The sequence below is a fragment of the Phocoena phocoena genome, chromosome 9, assembly GCF_963924675.1.
Source record: "Phocoena phocoena chromosome 9, mPhoPho1.1, whole genome shotgun sequence".
Lineage (NCBI taxonomy): Eukaryota > Metazoa > Chordata > Mammalia > Artiodactyla > Phocoenidae > Phocoena > Phocoena phocoena.
In genome coordinates this window covers 54,054,336-54,069,886 of record NC_089227.1, presented here as the reverse complement: position 1 = coordinate 54,069,886, position 15,551 = coordinate 54,054,336, and the positions used below count along the sequence as shown (strand labels likewise).

At 40.3% G+C, this 15,551-nt stretch overlaps 1 protein-coding gene across 15 annotated transcripts in view; it reads left to right on the top strand.

Annotated features, from left to right (window-relative positions):
• Positions 1 to 15,551, top strand: part of ADAM22 (ADAM metallopeptidase domain 22) — a 236,835-nt gene that overhangs the window by 120,693 nt on the left and 100,591 nt on the right. For all 15 annotated transcript variants that reach the window (XM_065883907.1, XM_065883906.1, XM_065883901.1 and 12 more), the window contains one exon: positions 10,276 to 10,342. In XM_065883907.1, coding sequence (XP_065739979.1) covers positions 10,276 to 10,342 — 67 coding nt within the window. The remainder of the gene's footprint in view (positions 1 to 10,275; positions 10,343 to 15,551) is intronic.

Here is a 15,551-nt window from a genome sequence, read left to right as displayed (position 1 = left end):
TGGGATCTTAGTTCCCCGACCAGGGATCGAACCTCGGCCCCGACAGTGAAAGCACCAAGTCCTAACCACTGGACCGCCAGGGAATTCTCTGTAGACGGCTCTAAGGAAAACATGACGTTGTGCAGTAAAACAATCATTGAATGTTCTAATAAGAAGGCATGATCAACCTATTGCCTTACAGTGTGTTATTTTGTACAATTCTGTGGGTTGACTGGGCAGTTTTGCTTCATGTGATGTTAGCTGGGGCATTATTACATCTGGAAGTTCCAAAATGGCTTCAATCACATGGTTGGACATTAGTGCCAGCACTGGCTGGAAATTCAGCTGGGTCTATCAGCTAGGGACTTTGGTTCTCCTCTACAAGGGCCTTGTTACGTGGTTGCTTAGACTTCCTCACAGCATGGTGGATGGATTCAAATATTCAAAGATGGAGAGTTCCATATGCATGGAAGTGGAAGTTGCAGATCTCAGATGTTATGCAATATTACTTCTGTCTCATTGTGTTTGTTATAGGAACAGCTCAGATGCAAGGAAAGGAGAAATGGTCTCCACTTTACCATGAGAGGAGTCACAAAGCATTTTTAGACATTTTTGTTCAACCACAGTCTATCCTTTGACCACAAATTATTTACGTTTCCCATATATGTAAAATGCACTAATTCCTCCAAAGATTTCCTGAAAAATCTCATTCCATTATACTATCAGGCTCAAACTCAAGGTTCAAATTCTTATCATCTCAATCTGATTAAGGCTTTTAGATGAAGTAACACAGGTACAGACCTTTGAACTAAAATGACAAGTTATCTATTCCATATACACTCAGTATACAGTGGGGAGATGAGGACAGGATGATTGCAGTAGATATTCCTATTTAAAAATGGGAGAAATAGGAGGTACCTAGCTATCATTGGTCCTCTGAAATTCTGATATTCAGCCAGGTGTATGTCACCAATTGCCCCGTTTTGGGAAAGGGAATGTATCTTGAGTAAAACTCTGTTCTACTTCCTGATAGTGGTTGCCTTTGGTTCTTGGTTCCACCCTTTGAGTCACCATTTCTTTTCCATGAGAAATCACCCAGGCCTTAATCTAAGTATATTTCTAGGTCTGCTTCCTGACTGTAAAAGGTTTGAATTGACTTATCCATTTTAATCCAAGCTGGTGGTGTTTCCATTGGTGGGTTTCATGTGTATCTGAGGGATTTACCCCATCAGACAAAACCACATCCACAAATCGTCTTGAGATAGGCCTTTCTCTACTTTGGACTGTGAGTTAAGATGCCCTTAAGATTCTGAGAAGTCTTTTGTTTAGGTGAGAATATCTATGAGTCATACCTTAAGGTTCTTAGAAACTTTATGGTGTAGCTGAGGCTCTATCAATAATAGGCAGGCTCTTAAGAATCTCAGAAACTTTTTAAATATAGATGATATAGTCTAGGCAAAACAGCATTAAAAGTCCTTCTGAGGTCTTATCAAAGTGTCTTACAACCATACCCTTGATTTGATCTTGACCTTGAGGTCACATTTGAATGGCAGCACTTTGGATTAGATCTTTGCTCTGAGGCTATTTCTTTGAAAAGCTATTGCTGATTCAGGCTTCTCTATTCATTTGTTTCTTTCTTTCTTATGCATTTTTAGTGGGAATACTGTAAATGATTTATCCATCTCAGTGCATCACTTTGGGAGCCCATGATTTTGGTTTCTTCCATTATTGGCAATGTTAACTCAGTTAAGGTGATGTCCCCCAGTTTTCTTCATTGTGAAGTTACTAGTAGGATACATTTTGAGTTGGGAATTGACTATTGCGATTTGGCTGAGAGAGTTATGCATTAGCCATGTTGAGTTTGAGATGTCTGGCTGCTCGCACCTCGAAAGCCAATACTGGAGAGGCAAGTGTTGCTAGAAAGAAAAGTTTGTTTTACTGCGGAGGCTGGCAGCTGGGGGAGAAGGCAGAATCATTTCCAAAACCCAACTCTCCACTGTTGATCAGTGGGCAAGAGCTTTTAAAGGGGAGTTTCGGGGGTGTATATGCAGAGGGAAAGGGCTACATGCAGAACAGCACGGTCAGCTCTGATTATCATCTTGAAATTAGCCATGTGGTGGTCTGATCAGCATCATCTTGATTGTTTTAGGTACAGTTCATCTTCAGTTGGAGCATTGGTTTTCTTGAGTCCAGTGCTCAGAATTGTGGCAGCTCATGTCATGGCTACAGTCTGGTCATCCTGTAGTTAACTTCTTCCACCTGGTGGGGGTTTCAGTATCTACAAAACAGCTCCAAGGATGTGGCTCAGAATATTATTTATAGCCCTTGAGGATGAACTAAAGGTCCTTGACTTTTCTTAATGACTAAACTATTATTATTTGGTATTATTTGACTGTTTTCCTTTGCTTCTGCATTTTCTCATTTCTCTCATTAAATTTATTATTTGGCTAAAGTTTTTCTACAGACAAAAGGTGGGCGGTGGACGTGGAGGAAGTTCTGTCCTGGGAAGGCCCCATAGTGTCTTGGTCTGTTTCAGAGACTGGTTCAGAAAACAGGGGTGTTGGTGGATTGGAAAGATGAAGCAGCCCTTTTCTGTTTCCACTTTCTCAGTGGATACAGAAGTGAGGTCATCAGCAGGGAGTGATGATCAAGAAATGCCTTGGAGATTTTAGGAGAGAAAAGTTTGGAAGGGTCTTCTCAGAGTAAATTGTCTAGTAAAATGGACTAGTGGATTTATGGGCAGTATTGTGTTAAGGGGAACCACTTGATATTGTGGTCATAAATTACATGGTTCAATGTACGACCATTCAGGATGTTCCGCTTCTAGGGGATCAGACTTTGATTCGTAGAAGAGTTAAGTTTTACCATGGTTGAGGTTTGGCCAATGAGCATAGTGGAGAGAGAGAGGAGGAAGGGAGTGATTTTCATGATGAATCATGGACTGTAAGCTAGATTAGGGGGGGTCAGAGGGAGGTGAAGGACAGTGAAAAAGTAGTAGGTAGGGTCAATGGTTTAAGTCTCCAAATGAAATGGAGCTGGACCCCGTGGGGCCCTCCTAGGTATAAATCCTTTCTGTTTCCCCATTTCTTGTTTGTAGGTGATGGGTTTCATTCAGCCCCCTTGACCTTCCTCAAGTTCCAAATGGCAAACAGTTGCTTATCAGGGAATGAACGGAGGGAATGAAGAAACAAAGGAGAAGCAGTCAAGAAACAATAGTGCAGCAATGCAGGAGGGTTCTGGTTCCTCCTCAAGGAATATAATACCCAATACCTTTGAGTTCTTTTGTAGGAACTAAGGTCCCACGCAGGTGGAGGATGGTAACTTCAGGCTGAGCACAAGATTCCTGGAGCACTGCCCTGTTACCTCACTACCAACCAATCAGAAGAAAGTTTGCACACAGTGGAAGATAATGAAGACTCTGACCCCCTCCCCAAATGATTCTCTCTTTAAAAACTTTCATGGTCAAGCAGAATCTTCGGAGTTGGTTTTTGGTCACAAGTCTGCCTTCTCCCCAGGTTGCTGGCCTCCTGATTAAAGCAGCCTTTTCTTTCCTACCAACACGCGTCTCTCAAGTACTGGCTTTCCAGCTGAAGCTGGGTTCCGTAACACAAACAGTTAAAGTGCGAGTTCTAGAGAAAGATGGATAGGAGATGATGAATAAGGAGTGGGATAATTGAAATCAGGATTTGGGAGGCCTTTCACATATGTTCTGATTTAATACCGTACCAACTTTATAAAGAAATTTTTATTATCTTCATTTTAGATATGGGCAAATTGTGTTCATAAAGATTAAATAACTTGGCCAAGGTCACATAGTTAGTAAATGGCAGCGTTTGGATAGGAAATCAGAATATTTGCTCTTTTGTTTTTAAATTCCAAAACCTTTGTACTATACCAGCTGCCTCTGATTCAGTAGCACAATAGACAAAGGATAATCATTATTATGACTGAAAATGTTTACATTGTATTTGTTTTGCTTATTCCAGGCATATTATGGCATGCAAATAAATTTTTAAAAAGGGGCCTCAGAATACATTTCTAATTTTTAAAACATCTCTTTCCTTTAGAAAATGAGAGGGTTTAGAATTTGACTGAAAATGATTTTCACTTCCATCTTTCAAAATTCACAAAGAAGCATTCACACATTAGTTTTGAGTTAGCTGTTAACAGGAAGCAAATTCTACCCGGTCAGATAAAATTTCCCATGTGTTAAGAAGATCCTTCATTTTCCCACACTTAAAATTAAGTAGATTCCTACTTAATGATAAACAATGATCTTAAAAAAAAAATAGAACTTAGGGTAATTTTGATTACCTCTACTTTAGGAGGCTTCAGAAATTTTTACTGAGGTTCTAAGTTGGTGGTAGTAAGGATTTTATGCTTCAGTAGAAGAAAAAATTACTTTTTTTTTTTTACACATCTTTATTGGAGTATAATTGCTTTTCAATGTTGTGTTAGTTTCTGCTGTATAACAAAGTGAATTATCTATACATATACATATATCCCCATATTCCCTCCCGCTTGCGTCTCCCTTCCACCCTCCCTATCCTACCCCTCTGATCTCCCTGTGCTATGCAGCTCCTTCCCACTAGCTATCTATTTTACATTTGGTAGTGTATATATATGTCAGTGCCACCCTCTCACTTAGTCCCAGTTTACCCTTCTCCCTCCCTGTGTCCTCAAGTCCATTCTCTACGACGGCAAACAATGACATTTTAAATAGAAGGTTTTTCAGCCCAATAATTAAAATAACGATACTTAGCAGACTTCCACAATACCGAAAACAAACAAAACCAAAAATTGCATGGGCTGATTTTGGTTTAAATTACAGACAGCCCTTTCTAGCAATACTTGTACGTATAGAGGCTTGATTGAAATAGCTGCATAATTCCTGAGCAGAGGCTTTTCTTTGCTGTAATTCATGTGGTGACTCATACTCTCTTAATTCCTAGATTTTATAATTCAAAGAAAAATATTCCCTTGAAATTTGAATACCTGGAAGACTCAAAAGCTGTTTGTTTTTTTAAAAAGTATTATTATTATTACTCCTACTAGTATACGATTCTTCCCCACCCACCCCCCTTTTTTTTTTTTTTTTTTTTTTTTTTTTTGCGGTACGCGGGTCTCTCACTGTTGCGGCGTCTCCCGTTGCAGAGCACAGGCTCCGGACGCGCAGGCTCAGCAGCCATGGCTCACGGGCCCAGCCGCTCCACGGCATGTGGGATCTTCCCGGACCGGGGCACGAACCCGTGTCCCCTGTATCGGCAGGCGGGCTCTCAACCACTGCGCCACCAGGGAAGCCCCCTCCTCCTTTTTGATCTCACTCCTGCTGGCTCCAGTAATGGGGGTTTACTCACAGGGCAGTGAAGGAGAAAGGTATCCAACATCACGGCTGGGCTGGAGGAAAAGACCAGATACAGGTTTTTGACATAGAAGCCATTTATGATCTAAGCCTGGCCACAGTGCTTACCCTTGAATAGATCTCAGTAATAATGATCTTAAGGGAACAAAGAGTAAGCTGTTTTCAGGCAAGAGAAGTAACAATAGCAAAGATAATAAATCAGTTGTAAAGACTCCTAGTTCTGTTTCAGTGGTAAAGATTAGCCTCAAGCACTTTCTTGAGCCGTTTTGAAGAATTTAAATCCCCCTGGAGCACTCAACCACCCTATGGAATGGAACCTAAGGAATGATGATATTGACCTTTTCTGACCCTCATGACTTCGATCGACTAATGTGTGGACTCTGTTGACCATTGCCCCAATTCTATGCTGAATTTTCTTCACCTCAAGCCCTTTCATGAATATGCATGTAACCTTAGCTTAAAACTTCCCCAGTTTTGCTCTTGGGGGAGACACTGCTTTGGGAAAGATCCCTGGTGTCCTCCCTACTTGCTGCAAGTAATAAATTCTTCCTTCTCCCACTCTTAGGCTTGAGATCCACCAAGAGAGGAACCACTTTTTGGGTAACAGGATTCACCACTGGCACAGCCCAGTTTCTCTCAAGTGACTGCTTATTTTTGACTTTCTGTTTCTCTTTTCTTCATCCACTGAATGATTCTTTTTTTCTGAATTTACTAGTTCAGATTCCCAAGAGAGGGAATCTGGCTGGCTCTGCTAATAAACACTAACTCTGTAGGGTAATTTTTCGCTCTCACTGCTGGAGAAGTTGTTGGAGACTGATAGCAAGGTTAGGGGGCAGTTTTTTGCAGACATCTTTCTGGTACCTCTCCTGTTGAGGGTATGGTCTTGGATAAAGAGTGGGATGTGGATGGTGGAGCAATGACAGGTTTTGCTTCAGCAGATCTTGACCATGAAGCTTCACTATTTTGTTCGAAACCTTGGGAAATTTGTGAAGTATCCAACATACTCATGATAAAAATTATATTAAAAAAAAAAAAAGACAGGGGCTTCCCTGGTGGCGCAGTGGTTGAGAGTCCGCCTGCCGGTGCAGGGGACACGGGTTCATGCCCCGCTCTGGGAGGGTCCCACATGCCGCGGAGCGGCTGGGTCCGTGGGCCGTGGCCGCTGAGCCTGCGCGTCCGGAGCCTGTGCTCCGCGACGGGAGAGGCCACAACAGTGAGAGGCCCGCGTACCGAAAAAAAAAAAAAAAAAGACAGCTGTCTGTTGGCTATACAACAGCTATTCTCTCCACCCTGTAGTGTTGTTCACCTCTCTCTGAGTAGCCATGATGTTCATGGGAGGAAGAGAGAGAGGGGGAGGAGAATCTTGATTGTTCAGAGACAAATGTCCTTGTCAAAAGACTGGCTTTGGGGGCTTCCCTGGTGGCGCAGTGGTTGAGAGTCCGCCTGCCGATGCAGGGGACACGGGTTCGTGCCCTGGTCCGGGAAGATCCCACATGCCGCGGAGCGGCTGGGCTCGTGAGCCATGGCCGCTGAGCCTGTGCGTCCGGAGCCTGTGCTCCGCAGCGGGAGAGGCCGCAACAACAACAACAAAAAGACTGGCTTTGGCAGGGCCAAGTAATGTAATCCTGGCAAAACATACTTGAGAAGATGAATGCTAGAGGCTTTTCGTGGAGAGTTTGCTGACTTGTAAAGAAATACGAGGCTTTTTTACCTTGGGATATCTTTATCTGCATGAGATGCTTAGATCTGCAGCAGCCATGTTAGGGTCATGAGAGGAGCCAGTTACAAGTACACGTCACCCACCATTCTGATGGCAGAGCAGAAGGATGGACATGCTCCTGGTCTCATTAATGGTGCTGAGCTACCACATGAACCAGCCCTGGAACTGCTGTGATGTCCAGTGGAAAATTACTCTGCTGCAATGGTTGCCTACAAGTATACTAGCTAGCAAGCTATCCCAGAAGTAAGGGAACAAACAGCAAGCCCTCACAGACCAAATTAAAATCCTCAAATCACATAATTTGCTGAATCAAATTAAAGCACACAGTGAGAAGCAAGAGGAAAGAAAAGGGTAGGTTAGCACGCTTAGGATAGGGTGCAAGTGGGGTGGAAGGACCACTCTAGCTAATGTGTACTGGGATACATTGTGTTCTTAGGATCTGCTTCTCTCTCTGCTGCATCTGCCTTCGCTGCTGATATGTAGTTACAAGGACCAGAGATGCGGTTTGGGCAAGCTCCACAGATGCAAGGTGGCCTGAGCTAATGACACCCACGTGCTGTATCTGAGAGACACAGGGACAGATATGCTTGGTCAGGAGCTACAGCCTGCCAATTAGCTTGATGAACAGCCATGAATTCTGTTGGTTCGGAGAAAACATGGGGCAGGAGTGGGTGTCAGTAGCAGTTCTTAACCAGGGTAGTTTTACCCCCCAGTGTACATTTGGCAATGTCTGGAGACGTTTGTGATTGTCATGGCTGGTGTGTGTGTGTGTGTGTGTGTGTGTGTGTGTGTGTGTGATGTGGCATCTAGTGGGTGGAGGTCATGCATATTGCTAATCATGTGACAATGCATGAGATACTCCCCAAGACCAAGAATTATCTGGCCTGAAATGTCAGTATTGTGGAAGTTGAGAAATCTTGGGTGTTACCAATAGGTGGTTGAAATAAGACCTCATAAATATTAACTGTTTATGTATAAGCATATCTTGCATATATAGCGTCTTTTATATATTTGTTATATCATGAACACTTATTACCCAGGCGCCTTAAAAATGTTACGTATCTTTTGGTCATCCATCCCTTTCTATCACTGTGAGGTACACATACGATCTTCTTACTTATGCTTTACACATCTTATGCGTTCTGCCCACATCTAACAAAATTTTGCTTAGTAGCTACTTATCTATATTTAAAACATCTTAAAAAGTGTTTTGCCTATATTTTGTAAACTTTAAATGTATTCACCTACCAGAATTGAAGAGTTGCAGAAGCAAATTCACATCACACCTGCCCTGGAATTTCTAACAAGAAATGATATCAATGTCCTGATTATTTAAGCCACTTTTAGTTGTGTTTTCTACAACTTGCAGCTTGGAGTATTCTAGCTGTTTCCCCGTAGAGTCAATAGGAAAATGTATTCCAAAGACAAATGAAACAAGGACTTAGACTATAATTATAGGTTACCTAGATAGAAATGTAAGCATCAGATACTATAAGAAACTGACTCTCGTGCCTGCATTAATGTAATGCGTGTTTGATCTTTCTGTTTACATTCCAAGCAACTGTAGGCATAGTGCTTATCATGGTAGCTCTTGTGCTTAGAAATTCACCTTCTTTTATGATTGGGACAATTTTGGATGGTGACCTTCAGAGCACTGTGAAACACAGTTTTTTAGTTGGGTGAATGTTTATTAATAGAGGGGTAGATTTAGAAGTTTATATTTTTATTTATTAATGTAAATTTTATCTACATTTTACTGCTTTAAAAATTTAAAGACTTTAAGACTGTTTATTGGAGTTGTGCCTTGAGGTGCCTCTGTTAAAGGGGAAATTTTTTCCTCTTATATAGAATTAAAGAGAAGTATATTTAAGATGATGTAAACATTTAAAAATTATACAAGAAGGTGGTGGTTGTTTAGGAGAGATTTCAAAAAAGCTTATTTTAAAATGCTGAAAGTATATTCTTTTTCATTTCTTCTAACTTTCTTTGCCTCTGTTTAATTTTTTTGTGGGGGAAACTAATATTTTGTTAGATAAAATATCACACGTAACATATGAGAAATGGTAAAGTATGGTAGTAAATCAAAAGTGTTTGATAAAAAGCTAAAGCAAGGATGTGGGGTGTGAGAAGAGTCAATAATTTCAGTTTTGGGCAAAGCAGTTGAAATGATGGTGTTGATGTTAGCTGTTGTGGAAGGCTGTGGGCTGAGCAGGTGATGGGGAATGGGTGAGGGTCAGAGAATTCAGCCTTGGCATGTTAAGTTTGAGATGCCTGTTAGATATTTAAGCAGTGATGTCCAGTAGGCAGTTACATCTACAGTTTGAGAAAAGGTCTGAATTAGAAATATATATTTAGAAATTGACAACATCTTAATACTTAAAGACATGAGATAGGAAAAGAGCACCAAGGAATGTAGGGAGACTAAGCCTCCTAGGCGTACCCCACTATTCAAAGGTTAGGGGAGAGAAACAGCAAAGAAGGATGTAAGGTATAATAAAAACTTAAATAAAAATCTTCACACACAAAAAAGCTAAAGTAAAAAAGGGAAGAATAAGATGTCTTAAAAATAATGGTAGTTTCCTAGAATTGCTGAACTAGATTGGTGGAACTAGCTCTGCTAAGCAACGGGGTGACAGGTGATTTAGTCAGTTTAGCCTCATATCCTTTTACAAGTACTAGGCTGTGTGTGTGTGTGTGAGAGAGAGAGAGAGAGAGAGAGAGAGAGAGAGGGACCTATAAAGTTTTATTTTTGTTTTAAAATCTGGATTAAAGAATCATTCAAGCTGGGCTTCCCTGGTGGCGCAGTGGTTAAGAATCCGCCTGCCAATGCAGGGAACACGGGTTCGAGCCCTGGTCTGGGACGATCCCACATGCTGTGAAGCAACTAAGCCCATGTGCCACAGCTACTGAGCCTGCATTCTAGAGCCCGCGAGCCACAACTTCTGAGCTCATGCGTCTAGAGCCTGTGCTCTACAACAAGAGAAGCCACCGCAGTGAGAAGCCCGCCCACTGCAACAGAGTAGCCCCCACTCGCCGCAACTAGAGAAAGCCCGCGCCCAGCAATGAAGACCCAACGCAGCCAAAAATAAATAAATAAATTTATAAAAGAAAAAAACAAAACAAAACAAACAAAAAGAATCATTCAAGCTGGAATGTTGTAAACTTAATGGTGATTTTCAAGGTCCTCTTTCATCATCATTTCTTTCTGTTGCAGTGATTTGCTGTCCTCTGAATATGTGGAGAGACATATTGAACATGGAGGGAAGACTGTGGAAGTGAAAGTAAGTAAAATTTTTCTCTTGGGGGAAACTTTTGAGAATCTTTTAAGTACTGATTATGATTTTAATCTTCAGTGATACTTCCAATGTAGTTTTGGGGTTTTTATATTTCAGAATTTATCAAGAGAGGGTGTCACTGACTTAGGGAAAAATAATTAGTTACCAGAAAATGAATTCTTACTGTACTACCGGAATTGTTGGAGTTATGCTTTGTGGGATTAATATTACTGCAAGTAGTTCTCTTTTAGATTATGTCACAGAAAATAATTTCTGAAATTTGCTTTTAAGGTTAGCGCTGAGAATCAAGAGGTGAAATCTTGGGTCCAGGGTAGGTGCCTGGCTTTGCATTCATTTGGGAAAGATTTCTCTGGTAAAATTATGAACCTATTATGTCAACAGGGATGTCCCAGGGAGTTTTAAATCCCTGGAGACAAATCTCAAGGTATTGGTTCTTGTCAGGTAAGTTCTGAAAAAGATTACATACCAAAAAAAAAAAAAAAATTTCTCCAGTTATAGGCATAAGAATGTATGTGTCTTTCATATCAGTGATGATGTTGTCTGAGGCATATGAAATCAAACCCCACCCAAGAGTTTCTTTAGAACCAATGTTTAGTATAAAGAGTTTTAGCTAAGTGTTTATTTTCTTCTGAACAGCATTCAGACTGTCTATTCTGCCTTATCAGAATTATAACGCCATATATATATATATATATATATATATATAAAGAAAGCAAATATGTATATTTGCTTTCTTTTTCTGATTATTCATTTAATTTGTACTCATTTTAGAAAACTTGTTAGTGGAGAAAAATGTATCAAAAAAGGAAAAATCATCCATAAACTCATCACTGACAGATAAACTTTGTTTTCATTTTGTTGTATTTCCTTCTAGTATTTTTTTTGTCCTGTGCATATATTTATACTTTCATATTTTACAGAGTTGGTGTCATATATATTTACAATATTGTATCTTGCTTTTTAACAGTAAACATTATATTGTAAACATTTTCTAAAGTTTCTTTCCTTTAAACTTATGTCTACTGCTTTTCAATTTAAATGTATTACTGTAACAAAGCGTTTTATTTAAATTAAACTCTGTTATCAATAACCAAAATAAATTACATTGTCCTAGTCCAGTGACAAGTGAAGGGGATTGGATTTTGCAATTATATGTTAACTAAAAAAAGAAAACTTTTTATTACAGAACGTCTCAGTCATATACAGAGGTAAAAAGAATACTACAATGAACTCCTACATACCCATTATCCAGCATCAACAGTTATAAACATTTTGATAATCTTTTCACTCTCTACGTGTGTGTAGTATTTTAAACTGTCAGGAGGAAGAAATTTTTCTCTACCCTTCTATGTTCTTCTAGCTGCTGTGTGAATTAAATATACATGAGACAAATTAACAGGACAAAAATCAAGCAAAAGTTTGATAACATGTATACATGGGAGAGACCAAGAACTGAGTAATTCGCCAAAAAGGATGAAATCCTCACCTTAAATACCATCTTCAGCTAAAGACAAAAGATGTTGAGGGTAGTGGTTTGGGACTTCAAAGAGGGGGAAGGCAATTCACATGGAGATGGAAAAGCAAATGTTTGGTAACCAGATGTTTGCTGGGTCACATAGAGACAATGGGACACAGAGAGGAGATTTAGGAACAGACTTTGCTAGGTTCCTCCCTGTCTACACACCTAGTTCATCCTGTAGTCATCTGTGGTGATGGCTCCCTTCCTGGAACAGGTCCTCTAACAACACTCTTTGGGTAGTTTTAGGGAAGGTCGAAGTTTCTTCCTGAGTCATTTGGGGTCTTGGTTATTTTCAGCTCCAAATAATCCATATGCCAAAGAGACATTTTGGGATGGCAAATTTTGTTCCTCTACAAAAGCAAGTTCCAGACATTGGGACATTTTTCCCAGGAAATAAATCTTTACACATCTATACATCTCTAAATGATAAACACTTAAAGCAAAATGTTAATTTTTACAAGTGATCTAGATATAATAATTATGCCAGTCCCTCTAGAAAGTTATTCTAAACTTATTTGAAAACTGACTAATTGAATGTTTGATTGATTTATATCACTGTGTTACATCAGAAAGCATATTAAGATTCTTCTTAGTATGACATAAGAAAATGGAGCCATTTTGCTTATAGTTGGAAAAAATATTTAACTAGATTTAGAATCTCTGGACCCCTTTTAATCTCATCCCTGTTTATTTGATTTCATTTTCTATTTTGTATGATGCTTTTCAGAATGCAGAGTGTATCTTATTCCTTTGCTAAATTAGGGAAGAGAGGAAACAGGCAGTTCACAATTTATTTCCATTTACGTCTGTCAGTGGAATGATGAAATGCAAATATAAGCATGGAGGTTTGGAGGGTGTATCCAGCAATAGCTATCTGCTGTCTCTACAGTAGTATCCCTTTGCAGGAAACTTATATTAATCAACAAAGCATAGTCCACTCAGATCATTAGGCTCCATGGGTATATATAACACGCAGAACATGGACTTCACCACACAACCACTGCTGATTTTCCAGCCTGAGAATTGCATTTTCTTCCTTGATGGTTTGCCTAACTCCCAAGCCTATCCAACCAGGGAAATGTAAATCCAAACTTCATCCAAACCCTAGAACCAGAGGAATTTCTCCCATTAAGAAAACCACTTTGCGGCTTCTCAGGTGGCACAGTGGTTGAGAGTCTGCCTGCCGATGCAGGGGACACGGGTTCGTGCCCCGGTCCGGGAAGATCCCACATGCCGCAGAGCGGCTGGGCCCATGAGCCATGGCCGCTGAGCCTGCGCGTCCGGAGCCTGTGCTCCACAACGGGAGAGGCCACAACAGTGAGAGGCCCACGTACCGCAAAAAAAAAAAAAAGAAAAAAGAAAACCACTTTGATCTCACCCATCACCTCAATTTGTTTTTAGTCCATTTAAAACTCAAAACTCTCCTCTGGGTTTTTTCCAGAAACCATATTGAAAGCGTTGAGTCCTGTCCCATCAAATCAAAGTCAGTAGCCAGTTATTTTCCTGCTGGTTTCCTCATGTCTTGCCCTCTGTGCTTAGCTCTTTGGGTGTTTCTTTTTACATGGAGTCTGTTAGGTCTCCATTCTTTACTAATGACTCAGAACTTTCTTAAGTTTCTCTATTTACTATACATTATGAGTCGAGTAAAACTAAAATTATAACATTTCATATTTTTCTTTTTCTTCCCTCTACTACTTAAAAAAAAAAACAGAATATTTTATTCCTCCTTTACCTTCTACATTAGTTTGCTAGGGCTGCCATAACAAAGTCCCATAGACAGGGTGGCTTGAACAGAGAAATTTATTTTATTTTCTTACAGTTCTGGAGACTAGAAGTCCAAGATCAAGGTATCAGCAGGCTTGGTTTCTTTAAGCCTCTCTCTTTGGCTTACAGATGGCTGTCTTCTCTCTGTGTCTTCACATGATCTTCTCTCTGTGTGTATCAGTATCCTAATTTCTTCTTAGAAGGACACCAGTCCAGTCATACTGGATCAGGGCCCACCCTAATGACCTCATTTTAACTTAATTACCTCTTGAAAAACTCTATCTCCAAATATAGTTATAATCTGAGGTACTAGGAGTTAGGACTTCAATGCACGAATTTTAGGTGAATACAATATAAAATTCAGCCCATAACACCTTCCCTAAGAGGGCTATGAATTTTTTTTCTAAATTGGCTTTCCTCCTGGCATTGAAGTATTTGAAAGGGTATATGGGATCAAAGCAAAACTGTAGGTAAGAACTTTTTGTTTTTGTCAGTTGGCACAAACATAATCATACTGATCTTTTTTTCATATAAATTTATTCATTTTATTTATTTATTTTTGGCTGTGTTGGATCTTTGTTGCTGTGCACAGGCTTTTCTCTAGTTGGGGCAAGTGGGGGGCTACTCTTCCTTGTGGTGCGTGGGCTTCTCACTGTAGTGGCTTCTCTTGTTGCGGAGCATGGGCTCTAGACGCTTGGGCTTCAGTAGTTGTGGCACACGGGCTCAGTAGTTGTGGCTCATGGGTTCTAGAGCACAGGCTCAGTAGTTGTGGTGCATGGGCTTAGTTGCTCCGCGGCATGTGGGATCTTCCCGGGCCAGGGCTCGAACCCGTGTCCCCTGCATTGGCAGGTGGATTCTCAACCACTGCACCACCAGGGAAGCCCAATCATATTGATCTTGAGGATGCAAAATTAAAATCAAAATAATTATCAAGTCTGATTTAAACAATGGCTAGAAACCAGCCTGTTAAATGACTCTGCTCAGGTGCCATGGAACCTTTATTTGTGAAAATTCAGGTGCAGTGCATTTGATTTAAGGTTGTGAGTATGTATGTGGGTAAAGGAAGACATTTTCATGAAAAAAAAAAATACTTAATACCTACTTTGGTGAATCTTTTAGATTGTAATTTTATTTTTAAAATCTTTTTAATTGTAAAATATAATACTGACACAAAAATGATTAAAGGGTGAACACCTGATAACCACTATCCAGTTTAAGAAATAGACCTTGAAGGTCTTCCCTGGTGGTGCAGTGGTTGGGAGTCTGCCTGCTGATGCAGGGGACACGGGTTCGTGCCCCGGTCCGGGAGGATCCCACATGCCGCAGAGTGGCTGGGCCCGTGGGCCATGGCCCCTGAGCCTGTGCTCCGCAACGGGAGAGGCCACAGCGGTGGGAGGCCCACGTACTGCAAAAAAAAAAAAAAAAAAGAAATAGACCTTGGCCCACTTTTCCATGTGCTGCTTCCCAAGCCCAGGTCCCTCCCTCCTCCTCTTGTAAGACATGTAAACACTATCCTGACTTTTGTGGTTATTTTTTCCTTAGTTTTGTTTATAGTTTTATCACCCAAGTGTGTCCTAGAGTTTAGTTTTGTGTGTTTAGGTTTTTTTTTTTTTTACTAAGTTTTTAAAAGTCTCCTTTAATCCATTGGTTTCCGCTTATCTTTCTCGTTTTATTCTTCCTTACAATTTATTGATATTTGTTGAAGGAATCAGGTTGTTTATCCTATACAGTCTCTCACAGTGTGGGTTTTGCTCTTGATTGAAATTTTATATTTACAGTAAAAGGAAATATATTTTAGTGATCTTTCCTTAAGATAATGATTTGTATTATCTGCAAGACATCCTATGTCTCATGGAAGGTCGTTTTATTCCGATCATAGAGGTGCATAATCCTGATCTTGAAGTTCTATCT